General features: G+C 37.7%; 2 protein-coding genes across 4 annotated transcripts in view; one reads left to right on the plus strand and one right to left on the minus strand.

The window, feature by feature from the left end:
* Positions 1 to 766: 766 nt before the first annotated feature.
* Positions 767 to 18763, minus strand: SPCS3 (signal peptidase complex subunit 3). The gene is made up of 5 exons (XM_062213715.1): positions 18499 to 18763; positions 16036 to 16111; positions 13684 to 13758; positions 9457 to 9572; positions 767 to 8532 (listed from the first exon to the last, which is right to left on the minus strand). The coding sequence occupies exons 1-5, from the start codon at positions 18639 to 18641 to the stop codon at positions 8400 to 8402; spliced, it is 543 nt and encodes a 180-aa protein (XP_062069699.1). The 5' UTR covers positions 18642 to 18763; the 3' UTR covers positions 767 to 8399.
* Positions 18764 to 19048: 285 nt separating this feature from the next.
* The window catches only part of ASB5 (ankyrin repeat and SOCS box containing 5), a 92097-nt gene continuing 86188 nt past the window's right edge, over positions 19049 to 24957 (plus strand). For 2 of the 3 annotated variants that reach the window (XM_062212857.1, XM_062212859.1), the window contains exons 1-2: positions 19049 to 19163; positions 22490 to 22633. The gene's annotated coding sequence lies outside the window, so the exon portion shown is untranslated. Of the gene's footprint in view, positions 19164 to 22344; positions 22634 to 24957 lie in introns of those variants that run through there. The other variant, XM_062212858.1, reaches the window with a different exon arrangement.

Consider the following 24957-nt stretch of genomic DNA (forward strand, 5'->3'; position numbering starts at 1 on the left):
TGACTTCAAAGCTCAATCCCTTGTTACATTAGCACCACATAAACTAGCAGAAAAGTTCAAGGAAAAATCAGATAAATGTGATTGTATTAAGAACTCTGACTTATCAAAATGCACCACAGAAAGGACAGTATAAGGTAGAGAGTGTAATACAAGGAATTACCAAGGATTCAAATTGAGAATGTATAAAAAAACTCCAAAAAACCACTAAGAGGCAATGCAAAATATGCCAGAGAGGAACATGCACTTTATGAAAGAAATCCAAATGAGCAACAAACATATGAAAAGCCTAACATTTCGGTAATCAGGGAAACACGAATTGTAACCCAAATAAGCTTTCATTTAGACATTTACCAGATGGCAAAAAACAGTCTGCAAACTCAAATGTAAGCAAAGTGTAGAAAGAGAACTCACACTGGGAATAACCACTTTGAGAAAGAGCAGCAGTATGAGTAAAGATGGTGATAGGAATGTCCCAAGACAGAGAAATTTCCTGTCTTGGGTACATATTCCAGGGCAATGGTCTTCAGTTAGGAGTAATATGAAACTCTTCCCTCTCCTGTACTTTTCAAAATTGACCTGATTGAGAATGTGGCCAGGATTGACAGTCTCTTTCTCCATTATTGTCTTCAAAATCAGCCTTCACAAAAGAAAGGCATGTCCCATGCAGAATTACTATGGTGCATTGCTGCAAGCTATAAAACTTTGGGGACAAGAATATTAAAACAATTCTCTGAACAAAAGCACCATAAATTATCCCTCCAACATCTCTAATTTCATCAAGTTATAATTACTTAGCAATTATTTATCAAAATGCCTGATACACAATGTTTTGATCAATTGTGCTCTAGTAACAATTACAGAGTACTCTAAACCTTAGAACACTGGAGTCACAGAAAATGCTCAAAAGATCAGTTTCAACTTACAAACATTTAAACACTGATAAACAAAAGTGAGTTTGTACTGTGAAATATTAAAATGTACAATATGCCAAAATTATTTTAACAAAATTAAAGTTTTTAATGTTTAGTTTTTCAAAAACCACTAATGCAAGCAAAATTTTTGTTTTGTTAAGTTTAAGCATGTTTTGAAGATCCCTTTGCTAGAGAAACTCTTGGATACTTACACATGGCTACTTGTGCAGAAGTACTCCCAACAAATGCCAACCAACATATCAGGCAAATAAACTATGCCTATTAGACCTAAATGGATTGCTTTGGATGACAACAAATTACTGTGTAACAATGAAAATAAACCAGAGCTTCACACAAAATCACAAAGAATCAAATTTAGTGTTTAGTCAAATCAGCAAGACATACAAAAAAGTCCTATGGTAAGATTCCTTTTATTCATAACCAAGCAAACTTAAAACTATATTGTTCAGGAAATCTGTTAAAAATCATATCATACTTTTAAGAATGGCCTCCCCATGACAGGAGCATCCTGTACCATGTCTTTGACTACTTCCCTATGGAACTGATATCCCCAATTCTTGCCATGTGACATGCTTTAGCCAATTAAATGAGTAGACATGAAACTTGTCTGTCTCTTTCAGAGGCTCCAAGAGTTTTTATCAGTTCTACTGCTGTTTGCTGTGCTAAAAGGAAGTGTTCTTTGAACCCAGATGGAAAGAAGAGTACATCCTAAGTCAACCATAAGCACTCATTGACTCAAGAGACACGTGTTTTAAGCCACTAAGATGGCCCTACTATTCATAATGCCAGTGGAATTTAGTGATAGAATGCAACATATGTGGTAAAAAGCCTGTGTAAAGAAGAAAAAATACAAAACAAAAAACATAGAAGTAATGACAGTTGGGAGTATTGAGTGATCTGGCAGAGGAAGGGGAGGAAGGAGGCTTGGAGCAGTGCTATTATTCCATTTGTGGATTTGAGTAGTGGTTACAGAGGTGTCTGCTTTATAACAACCCAACTCTATGCAAATATCTCATGCACTTTTATTCTTTTATCCAATTGAAAACATTAAAAAGGCAACAGATGAAAAATGCATTGATTGTCCTCTGCCTAATCTATTTCAAATATAAATTCCTCCATATCCTTCTTGCATTGTTAAGCCATTACCACCAAAAGATATTTCGAGTTAACTTTTCAAAGTAAACAACCAATTCAAGGGCTGGCATTTGACATAGTGATTAAGTTGCCAGTTAGGGTGCCCACATCCCACATCAAAGTACCTGAGTTCCTTTCCCAACTCAGGTTCCTGATTTCAGCTTCCTATTATTGTCAGTCACAGTCACAGTTCAAGGCACATTTAGTGATTCCCATCTCAGCCCTTCGGCCATTGTTAACATTTGGAGAGTGAACCGGCCGGTGAGGTCACCCTTTGTGTGTTTGAGTGAGAGGAGAGAGGAGAGAGGAGACAGAGAGAGACTCAAAGACAAAAAATAAATTCAACTGTTCTTGAAAAGTTTATTGAGAAACTAGACAAAACACCTGTTTAAAGCAACATTAATTCAATCGACCACACTTATTTTCTTGCTTTTTGTTAATTCAATTCATTTAGCAAATATGTATTGTGGCCTATAATAAGATAACAAAATAAGTTCGTTTCAGGTCACAAGTACTTTGAAGAATGATGTAGGGGTCGTTGCTGTGTACACTAAGTTAAAGCCTCCACCTGTGATGCTGGCATCCCATATGGGCACCAGTTCTAGCCCTGGCTGCCCGTCGTCTGATTCAGCTCTCTGCTATGGCATGGGGAAGCAGTGGAAGATTGCCCAGTGCTTGGGCCCCTGCACCCACATGGGCGACCCAGAAAAGGCTCCTGGCTCTTGGCTTCAGATCTGTGTAGCTCCGGCCATTGCATCCACTTGGGGAGTAAACCAGCAGATGGAAGACCTTTCTCTCTGTGCCTCTCTGTAACTCCCTCAAATAAATAAAATCTTAAAAAGAAAAAAATGATGGAAAGGAAATAAAGAGGAGGGAACATGAAGTGCAAAAGTCCCACAGCAGGATTCTGCTTGGCAAATTTGAGGATAAGCAAGAAAGTCAATAGTGATTGTGGTATATGTTATATCATGGTGTGCTTTCAGTCAAGCAAATTTTGTTGATGCTCCTTTTATCAAAGCTGAAGGAATCCAGCAGTTTTTGATGGGTCCACGTGTACCTGCACATGACAGTTTTGCTCTCAGTTATCAAATCCACCTGGATTTCTCAAACTCTCAAACCCATCTGGACAACACTAGATCAAAGTTGTCACAAACATTAAGCAGTATCCAGCAAGAGATCTTTTGTGTATTTGAACTGCATTAAATAATAAATGTTACGGGAGAGGAACAGAAATATAAACTAGGTCAAAATCAGAATTAAGTTCTCAATGGACTACTAGGGTGGAAAGATTAGACCTATCAGGTAACTGACAAGTGCTTTAAAACCCAATCCTTAAAAGCAAAACCAGAAAACAAAACAAACCCTAAATCTTTAAATCTAATACTCTCACCTTCCGAAAAGACTTGATGCTTATACACTAGACAAGACACAGAAAAACCACTCACAGTATTCAACTGGTTATTTCTTGCTGAAATCCAAGTGGCCAATCAGTATGAGCTGGCGCACATGAGCAGAAAGGAACAGAATGACTAGCAATGGAAGACAGATGTCTGCTTCCTAGCAAAGTTGTTTCTGAAGAAATGACTCCTGCCAGATGCTGCCTGCAGAGTGGTGCATATCATTCTCATCTGAGCTGCTGGTGGGTGATACTCCTAGGCCAAGTAAGTGTGTCTTCTCTGCTCCTTTCCTCCAACCCATCAGCCAGCTTTTAGTCAATGGCTGTAAACCCTGGGTCACAGTCACTAGATAACCAGGCACTGGGTTTTTCAGTCACTTCATATGGAAAGTTGCCTGGTTCCTTAGGCTACTACAATTTGATGTTACCTATTAACAGCACTTAATGCCATTTAATAGTATTTAATTGGGCTCTCAAATAGTGAGCTGAGAGTAACATTCAAATAGTAATCAGTCTCTTCTTATAAAATGGCATTTGCAAACGTGTATTAAAAAGTATGATTTCCAATTAACAGTCCCTGGTTGTGTCTGCATACATGAATAGTAAAAGCATTTGTGACATTCTTAAAGCAGCAGTACAGGCTGCCAAAGCGGCAGAAGCCCCAGACTTCTTAAGTCCAGCTGGGCAATACCCACAACTTTAGACTTTATGAAGACCCAATCCTCTCCGTGATTGACTATCCTCAGTACATCTCAAGGACCTCTTCCTTCCCATTCACAGCCTTTAGATTCCTCCCCCCGACCCCTTCATACTCATTTACTGGGAAGGTTTACCACCATTCTGAGTTCCCAACAAGCAAAGTGGGGCTTAGGGGCACAGTGATAGACTTTAGCACGGGCACAGGTTCATTTCATCTCAAGCCCCTCTATTTTTCAACTCCTATATGACTTATTTCCAACCTCACTGAAAATATTCGTAAGCGGGGTGTGTATAAACTGCACTTAAGGAAGGGCTTCCAAGCTTCTCCAAGTTTGGAGTTTATTTGAATATACAAAGGTACACATATTGATGTTTCCTTTCTGCAGCCATAATCCGTTAATCAGGCAAGAGTTTACTGAAACCAGAACTCTTGCTTTAATTTTTCATCTGGAAAGAAGTAAAGAAGCATAGGGGTAATCACTTCAGGATACATAGAAAGTCCAGCATAGGATTCCTCAGGTTGGACCTCTAGCTGACCTTCTATATCATCCTTGACAGAACAAAATCAGGTTAAAAAATATTTTCTGTTATTTTGATGGAGTATTTATTCTGTTTCTCTGAATTCATTGGCAAATGTTCTGAGAAATTACTGTTTTGAGACAGAGTAAAAATCCCACAACTCAGTAATGTACTGGACAGTCAGGCAAGCCAGATGTGCAGTAGCAGTAAGTGAACAGAGCCAATGCCCAAGAAGCTAGTAGAGGCTCGGCACATATACCAGGCCTTCAAACGGAGTCAGCTGAACCCATTTCTTCCTAAGCTATACATAAAACATATCTTGAGCTTGTTTTCTTAAAGTTGCGTCTGTTGGGGTTTTCCACTGTTATTTTAAAGTAAAGCAAATATCAGTCTCATCACCAGCCACGAACTGTTGGTTCTGTTTTGAAAAGTCTGGGAAAACACAGTCTTAAAAGCTGCGGCAAGAGTATCACTTACTGGACAGTACAACTGAACTTGAAGGAGGAAAACCAGTCATATCTGATGTCAACGGGAACTCAAGAATGAAAACAACAAAAAAGGGTAGCACATACACAGAGTGCTACCTACAGTCCCTGTGGTTTGGCCACATCAGAAACATGACTCCATTCATCATCAGTATTTATTGGGTGCCCATCATGTGTGAGGCACCAGCTAGGTGCTAGGGAATAAACAAAGGAAAATCTGACAGACTGCCCTCACAGAGCTTACAGTCTAGAACAGGAGCATACAGTCTCTGGAGAAGGTATTTTAGGTGCAGTTAACCTCCCACCACCCACTCCCACTAGAAAAAAATAAAACTGTTCAGCTGACAATACTTGGTTTCTTCCAGTAACTTCTTCACATAAAAGCATAAATCTGAAAGTCTTTTAAAATGCATATTTACTTGTAAACAAAATTCACTTTCATTAGAAAAAAAGGCTGAGTTTTTATTGCAATTAAGAAAATCCTCAAATGTATATTCAGTATTTTCATGAATTTCTTATGAAGGTGCTTATTACCAAAGTTCCCAGCTTATGCTCCACCCCCACAAACCCATTTCAGGCCAATTCAAACCATTACAAAATACCTCTGTTATGTTATTTGGATCTCAAAGATCCAAAGCTTTAGATTTCTAGCTTTAGACAGAAAAAAAGCAAGAAAAAGAGTTCATTATCACTTTACAGCTCATCTCTTACAGCTATTAATTTGCTGATTAGACCCACCAAAGAGCTGTGATTTCAAGAAAAGAAATTTAAAATAGAACACTGTCCTCTTATATTAAGAATTTCTGGCTTTTTGTTATGTTCTTTTTAAGCATAAAAATGTAATCAATTAGGGGAATATAAAAACACTGATAATGTCATTTATTCTAGGTGAAACTGCCAGAGAAAAAGGTATAATGAACCAGAGATTTTAAAATTCATTCATTCCAACTGTAATTACTTCAAGTAAGTGTCTTACAGTTGCTTTTCTCACAATCATCTCTGTGTCCACAGACTTTTCTAATCACACTTTAAGATTTTCAGAATTCTGAAGTATTGTGTCTTTGTACAGACTTTATGAGCTACCTTTAAAATGTCAAGACGAAAGTAAATGGGTACCAAACTGAACACAACTTAATTTTTTTGAATGTAGAATTAGATGAACTAATAAAGCTATGCAAACCCAAAAATGAGTTCCTGAGACACAGGTTCCTTCTTTCATGTTGGAACACTGTCCTGAGTAGTTTCCCAGTTAGATAAAAACAAAACTTCATCCACATTGTACTAGTTGGGCCTCTCTTTTTTCCTCACCAAACTCCGAGAACATACCCAATTTATAAGCACTGACACCTGCAGATTCTGAGTTTCCATGTCTATGTATCTGTATCAAATAAACTTTCTAGTGTAAAATCTAATATAAAGTTTGACCAGTATGAATTATCGTCCTGACCTCCCATTACCAAGGTGCTTTTTCTGTTCCATCTCTTTGCCAAACAGCTAAAACAAATTTTATAGGTGTATATGTAAAAGGACCACCACTTAAGTTAACTAGTTCAATTCTGCCATTTTACAGATTAAAAAAACTAAGACCCTAAAAAGCTTAATAAAAAGGCTGGGAGCCATGATATTCTTTGACTTTCCTGGCAGTTTGAAAAACTCTTATCTACATGCTTTTATATGAACTATACAATTACATATAATAACTACTAAAATTAATATAATTAAATAGTGATGATTTTCATATGAGATAAATGGAACAATTGCTAGCAATTAATTTAAACTATTCTTAGAAAATATTAGCCCTTTTGGTTACTACTGACAGTGTAACCATAGTATTTAGTTTTGCTCTTGAGGGTAACTGATTTGAAGTTGCTACCTTTAAGTATATTTCTTTGTTCACTGCAAAAAAAAAAAAAGTTAAATATGATTATATATTCAAGAATGTATTGTGTTTAATTTCTAAATTATTTTAATTACATTCAGATTTTTCTCATACATATTATGTATGTAAAGTGAATTTACGTAGAGAAATAAGTAAGATATCCCTATTATATGAGTTATTGGAAGCTTCAGGATAACCAAACATACTATGGAAATTAAAAGTGAAATTTTACTAGTCTGCATTCTGAGGTATTATAAAAAGATAAGCTTATAGAATCAGAATATCTGGTTCAAGTTTTAACTCCCATTTTTTGCCAGCTATATAACCTTGTAGAAACTCAATAAACTTCTGGGTTTCACTTTCTTCATCTGCAAAAAGCTAACACTTGTACTATTTATCTCATTTGACTGAGGATAGAATACAAGAAAATACACGAGTGCTTTGTAAATAGAAAAGCACACCACAAATACTGGTAATTATTACTACCCCAACAGTTATTAAAGTGTGGACCTACAGAAAAGTGTAAATAACTACCACTTAGTGGCACTAGGCATGCTCACTAGAACAAACTTAAACTCTGAGGGTAAACCATGCAAACATTTTCAATTTTCAATGGCAATGCTAAAAAAAAATTATACAAAGATATAATACAATGGAATGTTTTTAGAGAAAGCACTGAAAGACACACATTTGGTTAACCTAAGAGATTTAAAATGAGTTAGAATGTTTTATAGCTAAATATAAAGAGGTATTTAGTCTTCAAGTGAAAAAAATTAATAGTCACCTGTAAGAAAAACAAGCGTTACGGGCATTCTAAAGACAAGTGGAATAAAATTCCATTACTTTTGGCTTTTTTTTGTAAACCAGGCTTCTAACAAATAACCATATTAATTCTTTCAGTAATCTAAGAGACAGAAAGAAAATGTCTACTTCTATATCACATCCGATGTGAACTTGCATGAACGCAAGGCATAAAACAGAGTTCTTATGACTCTACAGGCACCTGGAAGTTTAACCACCTTTCATGCTCACTTTAATTTCCATAAATTCCCATAAATAATAATGGAAATAGAGGGAACAGTCCAACTTTTTTTTTTCAACATATAGTTATTATGTAATTGCCTTAGTCTCATAATGCTCCACTCTTAGTGGCTTTGTTTGGAAAATTTGGTTTAGTAGCGCACTAACCTTTTTCTTCAAATATGCCTTTTGATGTTAGTTCTTACACCAAAAAAAAAAAAAGAATAAAAAGTAACAAGCAAAAACAAATGAAAACAAATGAAGATGCAAGGGAAGAGATAAATGAGACACAATTCATTAAGTATAAAAATATTTTGTTTCAAATTCAGAATAATTTAATAACTCTTCGTTATTTCATATGTATCTGGAAATGGGACAGACACATGTCCTGATCCTGTCACAAGAGGTAGAATTCCAGCATTTGGTACAACATTCCAAGATAGGGTCAAAGTGACATTCCTGTTTCCCCTATAAAAAGACATAATAATAAAGAGAAGTTAGTACAAATATTTGTTGCTCAATAAAAGCATTTTAAATCAAGTACTGAGGTATTAGGTACTTTAATCATAACTAGCTATTCCTACTAGGAATCCTTACTTCTGAAAATAACTATTTTCTCATGTCATCTGAAATCCAAAGACAATGCTGGAAAACACCAGCCTCACAACTACAAGTATCCCATAATGACCAAAACTCACTCATTAATGAAATTAATGGAACTACTAACCAAAAGTTTTAAATGAGTAAAAAACAGCAAAGATAAAATGAAAAATAAGCCAGAAATCAGAAGATGATTCTTAAAAGTCTAATTCTGGCATTATCTAGATAAGCAAACCTGAACAAACTAAAACATCTTACTGCCTGATATTTTCATCTGGAAACACAGGCCTAGTTTGGTCAAAATAACTCTCTCTTAAAAATCCCTTCTAAGTTTAGTCACAGAGCATTCCAGATAAAAATTATATGAGAGAACAATCATTCCAATACCCAGTGAAGTTTAGGCAAGCTAAGAGAACAAACAGAAACCTCACAATCAACTACTAACCTAACACACTGCTTCCTCATTAAGGTTTCCCTAAGTCATGTTCAGAAAGCAGCCCTTCAATCTGACAATCACAACCACTTACCAACAAGCCCATTCTCCCTAAACACATTGGTAGACACTGTAGGCCTTTAGAAATTTGATTATTACATTGCACATACTGTAAAAGAACTGATTAGTTATCTCCAATTTGTATTTTTACCCAATCTTTCAGTTCAGATCTGTATAAATACTTCTTTCTCAATATTCCTTCTTTTTACCCTAATGTTTTTCTTCAAAATAAAAATACATCTTTCACTCACTTTCACATCTTAATAAAACATAAAAAAATGAAAAAAGAGAATGCTCACTTGAGACCATTTCCATCATCAAAGAAAAAATACTTTGTTTTCATATCTTTCAACAGCAGCTTCGGGTTATCACCTCGCAGAACAATCTTGTCCCAGAGGACAACCTGGTTCAGAGCCTACATTAAAATGAAAATTAATTAGATAATTCATCAGAAATGGCATTTTATCAATTTAAATTAAAGCATTAAAAAACAAATAATTTCACATATTAGTGAATCCAACTTTGAAAGACTTGTTAAAATTCTTAATTTTACAGAAATGTGTACAGAAAATGACAATAAGTGACACAGATATAAAGGGGCAAACTTTTCTTGGAGTGAAAAAGGATACTGCCATAAAGGAATTAATTTCTTCACTTAGGTCAACTGTATTGCTTGGGGCTCTTACAGTTCATAAGATGTTAGACCTACTCATATGCTCTCTCCCAGAAGTAAAATCCTTGGAGAAACAAAGATACTAGAGAAAGAATCCTCGGAGGGCACATATTCTTTTAAATCATTCTTCTCTTCAATTTCTGAGCCCCACCCCCCCAGCTCAGAATATAGATAGATGGTGCCAGGAAAACAGAGACAAAATCCTTGCTCCATCACACTGTTATTACAAATTACTCTGCCAGATTATGCCAAGAAAATTCATGAATCTCTATGATTTGTAAACGATCAAGGAATCAATAAAGAAATTAGTATCAACATACTAGTTGTGCCAGGATAAATAATTTGAAATTTATGTATACTCATCCTAAGAGTACATTTATTTCAAAAATTCTATTGAACCTCATGGAATAATGTATGCATTCATTCTATTTATTGACTGACTGATTTTTACTTCATGAGGAAAGGAGAGGGAGGGAGAGATCACTTCCATTCACTGGGTTCATGCCTCAAAAATCCCTCAACAGCCAGGTCTGGATCATGGACAAAGCCAGGAGCCAGGAACACAAACCAGGTCTCCCACATCAGTGGTAAGAACCCAGCTACTTACTTGACCTATCACTACTGCCTCCCAAGATGTACATTATCAGGAAATAGGAGTCAGGAGCTGGAGCCAGGTATTGAACCCGTGTACTCCAATCTGGGATGCAGGTGTCTTAACCACCAGACCAAATGTCTGCTCCTTTGAGTTGTTACACTAAACTTCAAAAACAGAATTTTCTGTTTGCTTCTTTTAACATTTTGTTGGTTCTCAAGGGCAAGAATCAAAATTTATTCATCCCAATGTTTCCAGTGTCTAACAAAGTAACCGACATTTTGAGTACTCATATTCTCAAAGTAAACATATAATGAAATGAAGTACCAAAGACTCCAATTAACTTATCAAACTATGAAACAAATCTCACTAATGTGTCATCCCAATTTAAATTAAAAAAAAAAAAAAAGAATGCTGACTCACCTTTGAATAAATTTATCTACAGGTCACACTAATGATAAACATAAGGATAACTCGAAGACAAACAACATGTAACAACATTTTATTTCCAAAGATTTCATTTTCATATTTGTAAGCTTATCACTTGGTACCTTTAGTATCAACACTGAAGCAGAACCTAAGATTTGTTTCAGCAATAATCTAGATACATGTGCCAATCTCTCGCCTAAATGCAACAAAAGGTCAATTACACTACATGAATAGCTTTCAACCATAAATGAATCATTTAGATTGGTTTTATTGTAATATTTTAGCAATATAATTAAAATTTATTATAACTATAATTTAGAATTATACAGTATAGTCCAAGTACTCAGAATGATGTATCCCACATAATTCTGAAATAAAGGAAAATAGGTCTCAGTAAACATAAATTAATTAACTGTAGACACATGGCTAATAAGCTAGCAAAAGAGCTCACTTCATCTGTGTATATTTCAGACTAAAATGGATTTTTAAAATCATCTCAGATGATTAAAAAAATTTTAATACACTGCACAGCTTTTTTTTTTTTTTTTTTTTTTGACAGAGTTAGAGAGAGAGAGACAGAGAGACAGGTCTTCCTTCCGTTGGTTCACCCCCCCAAATGGCTGCTATGGCCAGAGCTATGCCAATCCAAAGCCAGGAGCCAGGTGTTCCTTCCTGGTCTCCCATGTGGGTGCAGGCGCTCAAGCACTTGGGCCATCCTCCACTGCCCTCCCGGGCCACAGCAGAGAGCTGGACCAGAAGAGGAGCACCGGGACTAGAACCCGGCACCCATATGGGATGCCAGAGCCGCAGGCGGAGGATTAACCAAGTGAGCCTGGCACTGGTCCCCTGCACAGCTTTTGATTATGTATTTTCATCAGAGTATTAATCACGGTCCTCAAATTTTTCTGACTCAATAACGTTAACAAGTAGGTTTCAAATTATAGATGTGGAGTGAGAGTATTTTGGTTCAAAGAGTATGTAGCCAAATGGCAACCCTATCTCCCCATTTCCTAGGTAATTCACAGCACAATTTAGCAGCAACCTTTCTGATCTTGCCATCTGAAACAGTCTCCAGGCGTTTTGATCACAAATTGTTTGGAGCACAAATCTCCAAAGCATGCATCTTTATTTATAAGTGATATATGTGTGTATACACATATAAAACACACATGTAGTAGTTAAGTAGTATCACTGATAGTGAATAAAATTCTCATTTCAAATAGTCTTCTTCTCCAATGTTCAACTGTCTTAGTCAACCCTTTATTACTTTTTTTTTAATCCTTTAATATGACTTAGCAAGATCAACAGAAGTAGCAGCTCTGCCATTTTCCTATTGTTTACATGTATTTGTGTCACATTACCATTATCTTCAAACTGTAATTTCTTTGGAGGATGAAAGAAATGTTTCCATTTTGTGAGGGTTATTTAAAATCGAGTAATATAATCCATTTCTACACTGCAATATTCAGTAAAATGCTAACAGCAAAAACCCACTGATTAACCTCTTGCCCTATAAATTTCCTCTGAATACATGTAGTATTGCAGAAGACATGACCATCTGACTTAAGGACTTAACAAGAGTATTAACATCAGTTTAAACAGCAAATATTAGGAAAGCTTAACTTCTTTCCCTTTTATTTTAAATTGAGATATTTCAAAGTATTTCAGAAAGTTAATGGAAATTAAAAGAAATTGATTTTGGTGCAAAAAGTTACAAAATCCAAGCATACTTTTTCCAGAATACTCATTTTCTATTTTTTTTTTTTTTTTTGACAGGCAGAGTGGACAGTGAGAGAGAGACAGAGAGAAAGGTCTTCCTTTGCCGTTGGTTCACCCTCCAATGGCCGCCGCGGTAGGCGCGCTGCGGCCGGCGCATCGCGCTGATCCAAAGCCAGGAGCCAGGTGCTTCTCCTGGTCTCCCATGGGATGCAGGGCCCAAGGACTTGGGCCATCCTCCACTGTACTCCCTGGCCACAGCAGAGAGCTGGTCTGGAAGAGGGGCAACCGGGACAGGATCGGTGCCCCGACCGGGACTAGAACCCGGTGTGCCGGCACCACAAGGCGGAGGATTAGCCTAGTGAGCTGCGGCGCTGGCCCAGAATATTCATTTTCAATGAATTTCTGAAGACCCCCTACAAATGCAAGAAGTTCAAAATTATTTACACCAATATCAACATACCTTTTAATTTCACTTTCCAAACTTCTAACCTTTGCACATTTGCTTTTATTTTAAAGGCAGAATAACAGAGAGATATAACACACAGAGAAATCTTCCATCTACTGGTTCACTCCTAAATACTCTCAACAGCCAGGGTTGGGCCAAGCTGAAGCAAGGAGACTGGAATTCCTTGCAGGTCTCCCACATGGGTGGCAGGGACCCCAAGCACTTAAGCCTTCATCTCCTGCCTCACAGGGTGTGCATTTCCAGGAAGCTGGAATTGGCAACAGAGTCAAGACTCTCCAGGCACTCTTACAGTGGATTTGGGCATCCCAACCAGCATCTTAACTACTGCCCCAAACGTCTGCCCCTCTACAAACTTTCTGAGGTACCCTCATACATTACTAGAATTACATATTTGTTTAATTTATACTCATGAATTTCTTTACATGTACATCATTCTGAAGACCATAATATCAGACAGCCACACACACAGAGAAAAAGAGAAGCAACCAAAGGAGTTTTCTAAATACAGCCACCTCTCCATAGGTTTGTGACTTGATTTTACTAGGCTATTCAGGTCAGTTGTTTTGTATATTCGTTCATAAAGAATAAAGAATAAAGAATAATATTTTAAACAGCTATGATGTATATATACAAATACATATACTTACATTATTTTTTGTTGAATATTCGGCTGATAAATAAAGAAATAACTGCTTCACATTCCAATCAAATATATTCTCAAGATGTAAATAAATTAAGGAATATATAAGTCATAAAGCAACATACAACTTTTAAAGTGATCATAGATATTCTTAGCAATATTAGTACTAAAATGGAAAAAAAGTGGCCCAGAAACATACTGAACCACTAATTTAATAAAAATTTGTAGCAGATATACTGTAAAAATCAGTACATTCTGAAGCAAAAATCACGAAAAATCAGTATCCTCCTTTGCTCCTCCAAGCCTTATTAACCAAGATACTTTTATTAACAAGAAAATAAAAAAGAAACCCAAATTTCAGTTTTTGTAACAGCAATTAAGTCCAAAAGTATGGACTTAGTATATGAAGTACACATGATTCCACCAAAGTTCTAAGTATAATCAACCACCACTATTTAACAATATACAAATATAAACTAGGTCCAAGTAATTAAGAAAGAATAATAAATTAAACAAGTTACTTTTGCACACAAATACCAGCAGAGGTCAAAATGTCTCAACACAGGAAGTGTTTTAGTAAAATGCAACTAACTCAGCACCAGTCTGGCTCCATTTGGCTTTCAGGATGGGAAGCAAAAAACTTCACCAAAATTAACTACAAGGCTGTTGTCATTACTGAGAAATGAGCTGAGTATTTGGATCTTATTTTTATATGAAAAGTGCTAAATCATTTTATTATGTGCATTTATATACTAATAGCAACACATCTGTTATATTCCAATTTTAAATATGTATAATCACTAAGAATTACTTGTTTAAAAACTGGCAAGTTGTGGATAGTTCTTTGCAAGTACAGATACTATTTCCAGTACTGTGAAAATCTAAACTACATGTAAACAATGAAATTGGTAACACATAAACATGCTAGTTGTATTAGAAAATATCACTGTAATTCCCTGAACACAAAATTACTACTTTCACACTACATTTAAATTCCCTCAATATTTTTTAAATGACATGAAGACTTAAAAGTACATATACAAAGTCTAGTCTAAGATTTTTCTGATAAACACTGTATTGCCTAAAATGTCAGTATCAACTAATTCGCAGTCTACTTAATTTTTTTGAGAAGCATTGAGAGCAAGAGAGACAAAGGAAAAAATGAGAAAGATTCCATTTACTGTTCACAAAAATACCCACAATGACCTAGACCAAGGGTAGAAGCCAGGAGCTTGGGAACAAAGTCTAGGAGTCCCACGTGGGTGACAGGAACCCAACTACTTTGGTCATCACTGCTGCTTCCCATTAGCAAAAAGCTAGAGTCAAGAGCAGGCTGGAGCTGAGCATTAAATCCAGGACCGGAGCATCTAAACCCACATCTCACTCACTCACATTCTCCATCTTTTATTCCACCTACTGTCTAAATCCAATCATTTATTTCTTTACAAAATTCAGTTTTTCCATGCAAGTAAGAAAGGCACATCAGGTAAACTGCAAGCCTACGATCTGCTCCATTTGTTGACTGTTGCTTTAAACAAGTTCCAACTTGAGTCTCCTATACTGTTTTTGATCAGAGTCTTAACAGGCAGGTAAGATCAGGCTGATATGGCAGAGAACCAAAAATGTCAGCAGATTAATCTATGATCCTAAGAAGATCAAAGTAACCAAAGTAATCTATCAAGATGAAAATTCAAGAAAAAGAAAATTAAGATGTCTCTGATTCTTATTAAAGCCCTTATAAAAAGAATTATAATGGTCAAATGCTAATGCGGTTTAAAACAATCACTTTGATAATGGTCTTTCAAATTTTAATAATACAACTCACTTCCTAAACATGTTTCTCTCAACTATGAGAAGAAATGAATATATTTGCTGGGACTTTACATAAAATGCTTCTAGAAAGGATGGATATTAGCATAGTGGTTAAGATGCCTGCATCCCATATCATAATGCCTAGGTTCCAAGCACAGTTCTACCTCCTGACTCCTGCATATGAGCTTCCTGAGACACAGCTGTGATGGCTCAAGTAATCGGGCTCTTGCTACCCACTGCACAGAAATGAACTGAGTCCTGGTTTTCACTAGGGCCAGCCAAATGACCTCCAAAACCCAAATTCAATCTTTTCTTGTATAGATTAAATCTCTTCTCATTTATATTGAATCAATTTAATGTTTTCATGAAGAATTTAATGCCCATACGACTAACATAGAAATTTGCAAATTTTCTCAAAGTTTGAATGACTGTTATTTTACTAATGAAAATACAGGTACAGGAATTTCCAAGGTTTGACAGATTCTGTGGGACAACCCTACTCACTATAAAACTACAGAAAAAGCAATAAAATATTCTCTTAAAGGATATCAGCAGTTATATCAAATGTAATGAATCCCAGATCACTTCTTTCTCTAGGTCCAGTGAAGTCTTCCACATTTTTTCTGGAAGATAAAAGTTTTACCATCCTTCAAACATAACATCACGCAAAATCCATATAGTTTCTAAATAAAATGAAAGACAGGATCCACTTGTGTGAACAGGTGAAACAGCAACCCCCCATAAAGAAACCAGTAAAATCCACAGAAATCTGCAATTAAAAACAGGATAAACATTGTAATCAAATATCAAAGCAAATCTTCAGCTGTTTTCATGTGCCTTAAGAGAATCTCTCGCAGCTCAATTCACAATAGTTAAGATATGGAATCAACCCAAATATCCGTCAACTGACGACTGGAATTATGGAATATGTGCACCATGGAATACTAATCCTGTCGTTTGCTACAAAATGGATGCAACTGGAAAACATTACACTTAGTGAAATAAGCCAATCCCAAAAAGACAAATACCATATGTTCTCCCTGATCTATGGTAACCAATAGAGTACCTAAAAGGTAATCCATAGAAGTGAAATTGACATTTTGAGGTGGGATGACTTTGAACAGCCTGTTATCTGTACTGTTGAGGAACAGTTTTGTTTTTATTTTTTTCGTACAATTTGTTGAACTCTTTACTTAGTACAGAGTTAATCTTATGTGTATAAAGTTAATTGAAAATAGATCCTAGTAAAAAATAAGAATGGGAATAGGAGAGGGAGGAGGAAGAAGGGTGGGAGTGCAGGTGGGAGGGAGGGTAGGGTAAGAAGAATCACTATGCTCCTAAATTTGTATTTATGAAATGCATGAAGTTCACAAACCTTAAATAAAATTTTTAAAAATAAGAGAGAATCTCTAACATCATCAGCAACAAAAACGCTAAAAGGAACTATACTTTATGTAAAAGCACTTTTGTAGAACAGGTAGAAGAAAATTACAGATGACTTCAATATGGTGTGGAACATTACACGTGTTTCAAGTGTACTTCAAAAAGCTCTTGGGAAAACGAATCAAAATATACATTTATTTTGGTGCAAACGTTTTTTTAAAAATCTATGCATAGTTTCCTCATAGTACACATTTTTCATTAACAGTTTTTGGAGAGGACTCATACACATGGATTTCAAAAACGTTTGGCCCCAAAATAAACTTCAATCTTTTAACTCCATTTCCACGAACTTTCTGAAGTACCACGTATTTACTGAGTGTTTATTACTGCTTACTGTCTGATCCACTGTGCATTTTTCAAAATTGCTCCAAACAATCCTAACAAGCCTACCAGTTAGGTATCACTTCCACTTTAAACAAAAGGAAATTAACACCCCAAAAGGTAAGAAACTTGTTCAAGACCACAAGAACATGTGTTCAATGTTCAATATGTGTCAAGGTCTTTGAAGCCCCCACATGGCTGCTGAGGGCAGTGCGGCTTCCCACCCCAGGGCTATCTGATGTCAAACAGTATGTACCAAATATTGGTATAGCGAAAAGAAAAACAGGAAGACAGAAGGAGAGGGAGAGAGGAGAGGGGAGGGGTGGGGAGGAGAGGACAAAGGGAGGGAAGGAGGGAGGAAGGAGGGGGTCGCTATTACATAACTGGCTCTTCAGGGATTCTGACAAAGGAATTAAGTAAACTAAGGTTGAAGAATGAGCAAGAACGAACTGAGTAGAAAGGGGATGAGAATAGAGGGGAAAATGCTGCGTATCAAAGATAAAAGCAGTAGAGAGAGAGAGAGAGAAAAAAAAACTACTTGAGAAAAAATCTGCAATCGAGGACGGACACTGCCATTGCCAAATCCGAATGTCGGAAGTTTTCAGAGTTATTTAAGCGGGGGGGCTCTGGAAAAGACGACGACGGAAGAAACTCCAGCCCTGCCCTAGCAGCAGGCTGGGGTGCTCAGTGCTCCCCGCGCACCCTGCCACTTTCCCTGGCCAACTTCGAAGCAGATGCGAGTAGTCACCGCCTTCGCAAGACGGCGAGACAACGGCCACGGGAATGTCAAACGGGGCGAAGTCGGCCTACAAGCCGCCCCTCGGCCGCCGACAGGGGCCAGCGACGCCGGGCCAGACCCCGGGCGGCGGACCCCTGCGGCCTCGCGTCCGACCCCCGCCGGCCGGGAGGGCGGGCGGCGCCGCGGCTCTGCTGTTGTGTTGCTCCCTCATTGGCCAGCGCGGGCGAGGGAAGTGAGGAACAGGAAGGAAGCCGAGGCGCTGACCCGAGGAACACTCAAAATTAAAATTTAAGAGCAAGCCCGGGAATTCACGGTGCAGGAGTGAGCGTTCCGACGGGAAGCCGGAAAAGCCCGCCAAGTCCACCCCTGACGTCCACCCTCGCCGACGAATGGCCGCCCGGGAGGAGGGGACCGCGGGGAGGCGCGGCGTTCGGCCGGCAGCCCCGGCCCCAGCCCGGGCCCGATCCGGCAGCCCTGCCCCGCTGGCCGGGCCTCGGCCACACTCACAGCATGATCCGCGAGACGTGTAGCCGCACCGGGACGCTCCTGTCTTTGAAGGCGGTGGTGATGAAGCAGCCGAAGGTGAGCGCCGCCATCACGCTCAGCGAGAAGGCGAACAGCGAGTTCGCCCGTGACAGCACCGTGTTCATCGCGACCGTCTCCCCCGCGAGCCCCGGCGCTACACGCTCAGCCCGGCTCCCGGTCAGGAGGCGGACCCGCTCCCAGCGATCCGCGCCGCCTGCGGTGCGCACGTTCCGGGGGCGCGCGCCGCCACGGCCCCGCCTCCTTTCCGGTCCTCCGACGCGAGCGCGCGCGCACCCGCCTCCCCGGACACACCCACCCGGCGTCCAGGATCGGGCTTCGGAACCCGCCCCTGCTCCCCGGGCCTAACGGCGCCGCCAATCGGCGACGGGCAGGGGAGGGGCGGGGTTTCGTCGCGGAAGACCCGCCTCCTTCAGTGCCGGCTTCTCCTCCTTGGCTGGTTGGCTCACAGAAGGGGGTAGTGTTTGCCTGCCAGGCTCTCTGGTTGTTAGAGTAGGTGGTCTAACCCGGGGGGCTTCTTGAATCCTTAGGGACCATTGATGTTCCGTGAAAACCAGCGGCAGAGGAAGGTGGTTTGGAGCTTGCCCTAAATGTGTCAAGTTTGGAAGCAGCACTCTGCAAAGCACCCGGTGATTTCCCTTTATAAGCTGAGCTTTTTGGGGAGTTTCTGAGGAGAGTGATAAATTGAGGCTACCCAGGCCATTAGTCTAATACCAATGAACGCTTTGTTCTGTAAATAGCTAAAGCTGTTTCAAGTGGTAAGAACTGATGCTTTAAATACGTGCATCTTAGAATAGGGATATTTTTCCACAACTTGAAAAGACAGCCACCCCTGGGATCTTAGGATTGATGGGGAGAACAGTTGTGGAAGTGCTACACAGCACAATGTATACGAATTTAAAGTTCACAAGCCAACAACAAATAATGGAAACCGGTTATCACATTCCCAATATCTGGAAGGGTTTTAGGGTGCCAGTGCTAGACTTTAAATATCATGTCTGCCAAAAGCTTTGTTTTTGTCACAGCTAGAGATTTTTCTGATTATACAAATGGGAATCAGAGAGTCCAGTAATCCACCAAAATAATTTTTTAAGTTTTGCAAACACAAACCAAGAAGTCAAGAATATCTGTCCTAGATAGCTACAAACCAGAAAGTGCTGAAGAACTGACCCTGGCTGATGTTGTCTGTGGTTGAGCCTTGGGTTCCTTGCATACTCATTAGCTTTCAAAATTAAATTTTCATACAGCTATACAGGTGGGATTATTACGAAGTGCCTGGCATGAACTAGGAACACTTCTAGACCTTGAGAATACAGCATTAATAAAGCAAACTCCCTGCTCCAGTGGAATAGCACCAAGGAATAAAACATGTATAAACTGTCTACCACAGAGAGAACCTTAGTTGAGTTTAAAACCTTAGTTTCTGTCATCCGTGCTACCACAGTTTATACAATAGAGCAAATATTTATTGAATGCCTAGTGTGCTACAAGTGGTGCAGAGTTATGCAGTAGTCATTCTCTACCTTCATGAAGCATGTAATCAGATAGAGCTAATCTATTTGATTACATAACAGAAATCCTGAATGTGAAACATGCATACCAAGGGCAGTTACAGAGTGCTGTGAATTTCAAGAGGAAGAAATCACATCTGTGGTAATGTGGGACAAAGCAACATATGACAAGTATTCAACACATTGCCTGAAATATACACTTCGATTGTTAGTATAGGTGACGTAGAAAAATGATGCTTATTGATACAGGTGGTGATGTCTAGAAAGAATATTCCAAAAGATACTGAACTATAAGTATAGAAATAACTAAGAGGTATCTATAATCTGGTCCAACTAAACTATGTATAAAAAGGTTAAGTGGGAATAAGCTAGCAAAGATAACAGGCTTTTGTAGAAAATCAGGCCAAGAAATTGGGACTTTATGTCAAGGAAATTGTGTGTTGAACAAGAGTGACATCACTAAACAGGCATATAATTTATGAATTATAGGAGGGTAGGGTACTTCAAAAAATGTTCATGGGAAATTGAATTAATTTTATTTTGGTGCAAAAATTTTGAAATCCTTGCATAGCTTTTTCATAATATAGATTTTTGTGACCTTTTTGAAGACCCCTCGTATGCATGGATTTCAAAAATTTTGCATCAAAATGAACTTACCTCTTATTTCCATTTCTCATAAACTTTTTGAAGTACCTTCATATTTGGAGGGTGAGCGATGGAAGATAATGGTGATGGAATAAGAAAAGGCAGGACATTTCAAAGATAAAATCTACCTGACTTGGCAACTGCTTAGATAAGGGTGGGGCCTGCAAAATTTAGAGTAAATGTATATTATGAAAGCACAAGTGAAATTAATAATATTGTTATGACACCATGGTATTGAACATGAATAATTTGTTGTGCCAAAGACACATATAAATCCACAAAAGGAGTAGATTAGGGATCAGGTAGAAAAGCCTCTTACTCTGTTATATTTTCCCCATTATTTCTTTGGATTTTCTAGATATTTCATATAATTTACCTTTTCCTGTCTATTTTCTATACTTGTAATCATCCATTTCAGTGGCTAATATTTCCAACATGATATGCAGTAATAATGGCAGCAACCAAAATTTGGCTTGTTCCTTATTTGAGAAGGAAAGTTCCCTTCATTTCTATATCAAATGAATGGAGGAAATGTATGTGTGCATCTATCATTATATAACGTAAGTTGCATGTTGATATTAAGAAGATACCATTAATACATATTTTATTGGGAAATTTTTAAAAAAAGATGAACAAGTGCCGAATTATTTTCAAATACATTTTCTATACCTTTGGATGTGATCATAAGATTTTTCTCTTCTGCTAAAATGATAGGTTATATGATACTGAGTCATTAAGCATTCCTGCAATAAACTCCATTTGGTCCAGTGAGTTATTTGTTCATATGGTTTGGAGCTTTCCTAGATAACTTTTTAAAAATTTCTGTCATTAATATTCATGTGAAATTAATATGTGTTTATTGTGCTATTATACTCATATAAGAAAATGAATTTTTAGGTTTTTCATATTTGTGCACTGGGGTATTTTAAATAGCATTTGAGTTATCTGATCTTAAAAGTTGGGTAGAAATTCCCATGGGGTATTATCCTTTTGTTTTAATGGATATTTAGAACTCCCTGGGCCAGCACTGTGGCGTAGTGGGCTAAGCCTCCGCCTCTGGCACCAGAATCCCATATGGGCGCCAGTTCGAGTCCTGGCTGCTCCTCTTCCAATCCAGCTCTCTGCTATGGCCTGGGAAAGCAGTGGAAGATGGCCCCAGTACTTGGGTCCCTGAACCCATGCAGGAGACCCAGAAACAGCTCCTGGCTCCTGACCTTGAATCGGCTCAGCTCCTGCAGTTGAGACCATCCGGGGAGTGAACTAGCAGATGGCAGACTTCTCTCTCTCTCTGTCTCTCTCTCTCTGCCTCTCTCCGTAACTCTACCTCTCAAATAAATAAATAAAATCTTAAAAAAAAAAAGTAATTCCCATTTATATATATATATGTATGTATGTATGTATGTATTTGTGCCTTCTATCATTTAAATTTATTATTTTAATTACTGTTTTTGTGCTGATTTTTTCAAACAGTTTTTGCATTTACTGATTAACTCCGCTATTTCTTGTTTTCCATGTCATTAATATTTTTGTTAGCATCATTTTTTATCCCATTTTTATTGGTTTATTAGCTTTGAGAACTGGGTATTTAGTTGATATATTTTTTCAATTTCATCATTTTGAAAACTGTTTTAGCTATATCCTAAAGTATCTGATATGTTTAAATTTTGTATTTCCCCTTTGACTGCAGAGTTGTTTAGTTGTGTTTGTGTGTGTGTATATGTGTGTGTGTGAATTTCCTGGAGGAAGGAACTTATTCTTTTTGATTGTTTTAAATTAATATCTGACTTTATTTCATGTAGGCTGAAAATCCTGTTAATATTTCTGTTCTTTGGAATATTGAGGTCTTCTTTGTGGCCTGAAGTTTCACTTTTATGAATAGAGTAATTTTTCCTTACCCTCTGGGAAGATGTTCCAAGAACCCCATTGAACGTCTGAAACTGCAGGTACTATTGAACTGTGTATATACTATATGTTTTCCTATATGAATACCTTCATACCTATGATAAAAGTTAACTTATTAATTAGGTACAATGAGAGATTGTTATCAGTAATTAATATAGAATCATTATAATAATATACTGGAAAAATGATTAAAGAGCGTGGTCTCTATCTCAACATTTCATTTAAAGGGAGTAATTTATGGGTTCTTGTTAGCATATCTAATTTCCAACATCAATACTTTTGTACTTTGTATTGACTACTAAGTAAAATAAGTATTCCTTGAAAACAAGCATTTTGATACCAATATTGCCAATTTGGATCTGATAACTTGGATGGCTTCTAAGTAACTGGTGGGTCCATAGCATATACACATGGATACACTGCATGGGGTGGAAATAGGTGGTTTGAGACTGCATCGCACTACTCATAATGGCATAGAGTTTAATACTTATGAATTGCTTATTTCTAGAATTTTTCATTTAATATTTTCAAGCTACAGTTGACTTTGGGTAACTGAAATCATGAAAAGTGAAACCACAAATAGCAGGAACTACTATATTCAACTTGCAGTTGCAAGAAGATGTATTTTCTGTTTCTAGTATTCAAAATTTGATATGTATTAATGAAATATGCCTTATCATGTTTTTATAGCCTTAGTAACTTTTGTTATCTTGATTTTCTTGGCTTAAGAGAGATGTGTTAAAATCTCTCATATTAATATATTTTTGCCTCACATTTCCTATAGTTTCTGTTTTATAAAAGCTGTTAGATAACTTGATAGACAGTACTGTATTAATAACTCTTACATATTCATTATAAATTATTGTCTTTTGTATTGTAGAGTATATTCATTATGCTGCTAATCCTTGTTAATCCAAATTCTAGCTTATCAAAGTCCAAGATTTCACAGAAGGAGATTGAGGTAGTTCTTTATTTGAATAATACTATGGACTTCAATGTAAAATGTAGGGGTTTTATACTAAGTGTCTTATACTTAATTTCTACTCAACTTAATGACAACAATAAGGCGAGCAATTGACATGCTTTATCAAAGTTGAATAAATGGCAAATAGCCAAATGAGGAAGGCATGCTAATTACATTGCTGAAGGAAAGAAAGCAGTCTAGAATAAAAAGTAAAATTTCAGTTTTCTTATTTTCAAATAATTATCCATTTGTAACATCCATCAAGGAAGACAGGGAAAAATAATTTTATCATGAAAGACTTTCAATAAAACTGGATGCATGAGGACAGTTCTTTAAAGAGGATAAACCCAAAGATATAAATATTCTAATCACATATGCTATTGCTAGCAGTATCTGAAGAGTCTGTGAAGCATCAAACCACCTAAGGAAGTGCCCCCAATGAAGCAGGTTACAAGCCATGCACACTAAGGTCTCAAATTTGAAATGGTCTTCAAAAAGAGATAATAGGGGACAATGTTGTAGTGCATCAGGTTAAGCTGCTGCCTGTGACACAGACATCCCATACAAGCACTGGTTCATGTCCCAGCTGCCCCACTTCTGATCCAGCTCCCTGTTAAGGCACCTGAGAAAACACTAGAGGATGGCCCAAGTACTTGGGCTCCTGCCATCTATGTGGGAGACCCAGTTAAAGCTCCTGGCTCCTGCTGCCAGCATGGCACAGCTCTGGTCATGTGGCCATTTGGGAAGTGAACCAGTGGATGAAAACTCAATCTCTCTCTCTCTCCCCCTCTCTCTATAACTCTACCTTTCAAGTAAATATATGAATCTTTTTTAAAGGAGATAATAGATTACACTGTTCATCATAGAGAGGATCATATCTTATACATTTTTCTAGCATTTTCCAATGCCCAGGACACTGAATCTCTTGATACCCAAAGCAATTCTTATTGAATTGAGATATGCTGAATCCAGACTGCGATATTTTTGAAGAATTTTCCATGAAAAGAATACATGATAAATAAATCATAAAAAAGAGAAGATTTTAGATCAGTTGAATGTCATGACCACTAGACTCTGAGGATAAGTAATCAAATTGATTCAAACAGTAGACCATGGGTGAGCTTACAAAAGCCCATTTTAAACCACAGGGCTTAAGTATCCCAAGCAGCTTCTATCTTAACACTTTATCCTCTCACCACCGTCACTGTCTTGTATCTTGGCTTTCTACTGTGCTTCTGCATTCCTGTCTCAGGTCCTCCTTTCTCTGACTTGGCATTCTGAACCAAGCCATTTGCAGCACTCTCTCTGGACCTACTTACAGACACTTGACTATTAGCTTGCTTGGTAAGTTAGTCCATGTACTCACGGCTGCCTGACCTACGTGCACATGTCAGACTAGTT

Source organism: Lepus europaeus, chromosome 16 (assembly GCF_033115175.1).
Source record: "Lepus europaeus isolate LE1 chromosome 16, mLepTim1.pri, whole genome shotgun sequence".
Taxonomy (NCBI): Eukaryota; Metazoa; Chordata; class Mammalia; order Lagomorpha; family Leporidae; genus Lepus; species Lepus europaeus.

Excerpts from the sequence above, each read along its gene's own strand:
- SPCS3 (XM_062213715.1), bottom strand. The coding sequence starts at position 18,641 with ATGAACACGGTGCTGTCACGGGCGAACTCGCTGTTCGCCTTCTCGCTG. Across the intron at positions 9,573-13,683 it reads AATATTCAACAAAAAATAAT|GCTCTGAACCAGGTTGTCCT; the intron begins GTAAGTATATGT and ends ATTTTAATGTAG. Across the intron at positions 8,533-9,456 it reads GATGATGGAAATGGTCTCAA|GGGAAACAGGAATGTCACTT; the intron begins GTGAGCATTCTC and ends GTCTTTTTATAG.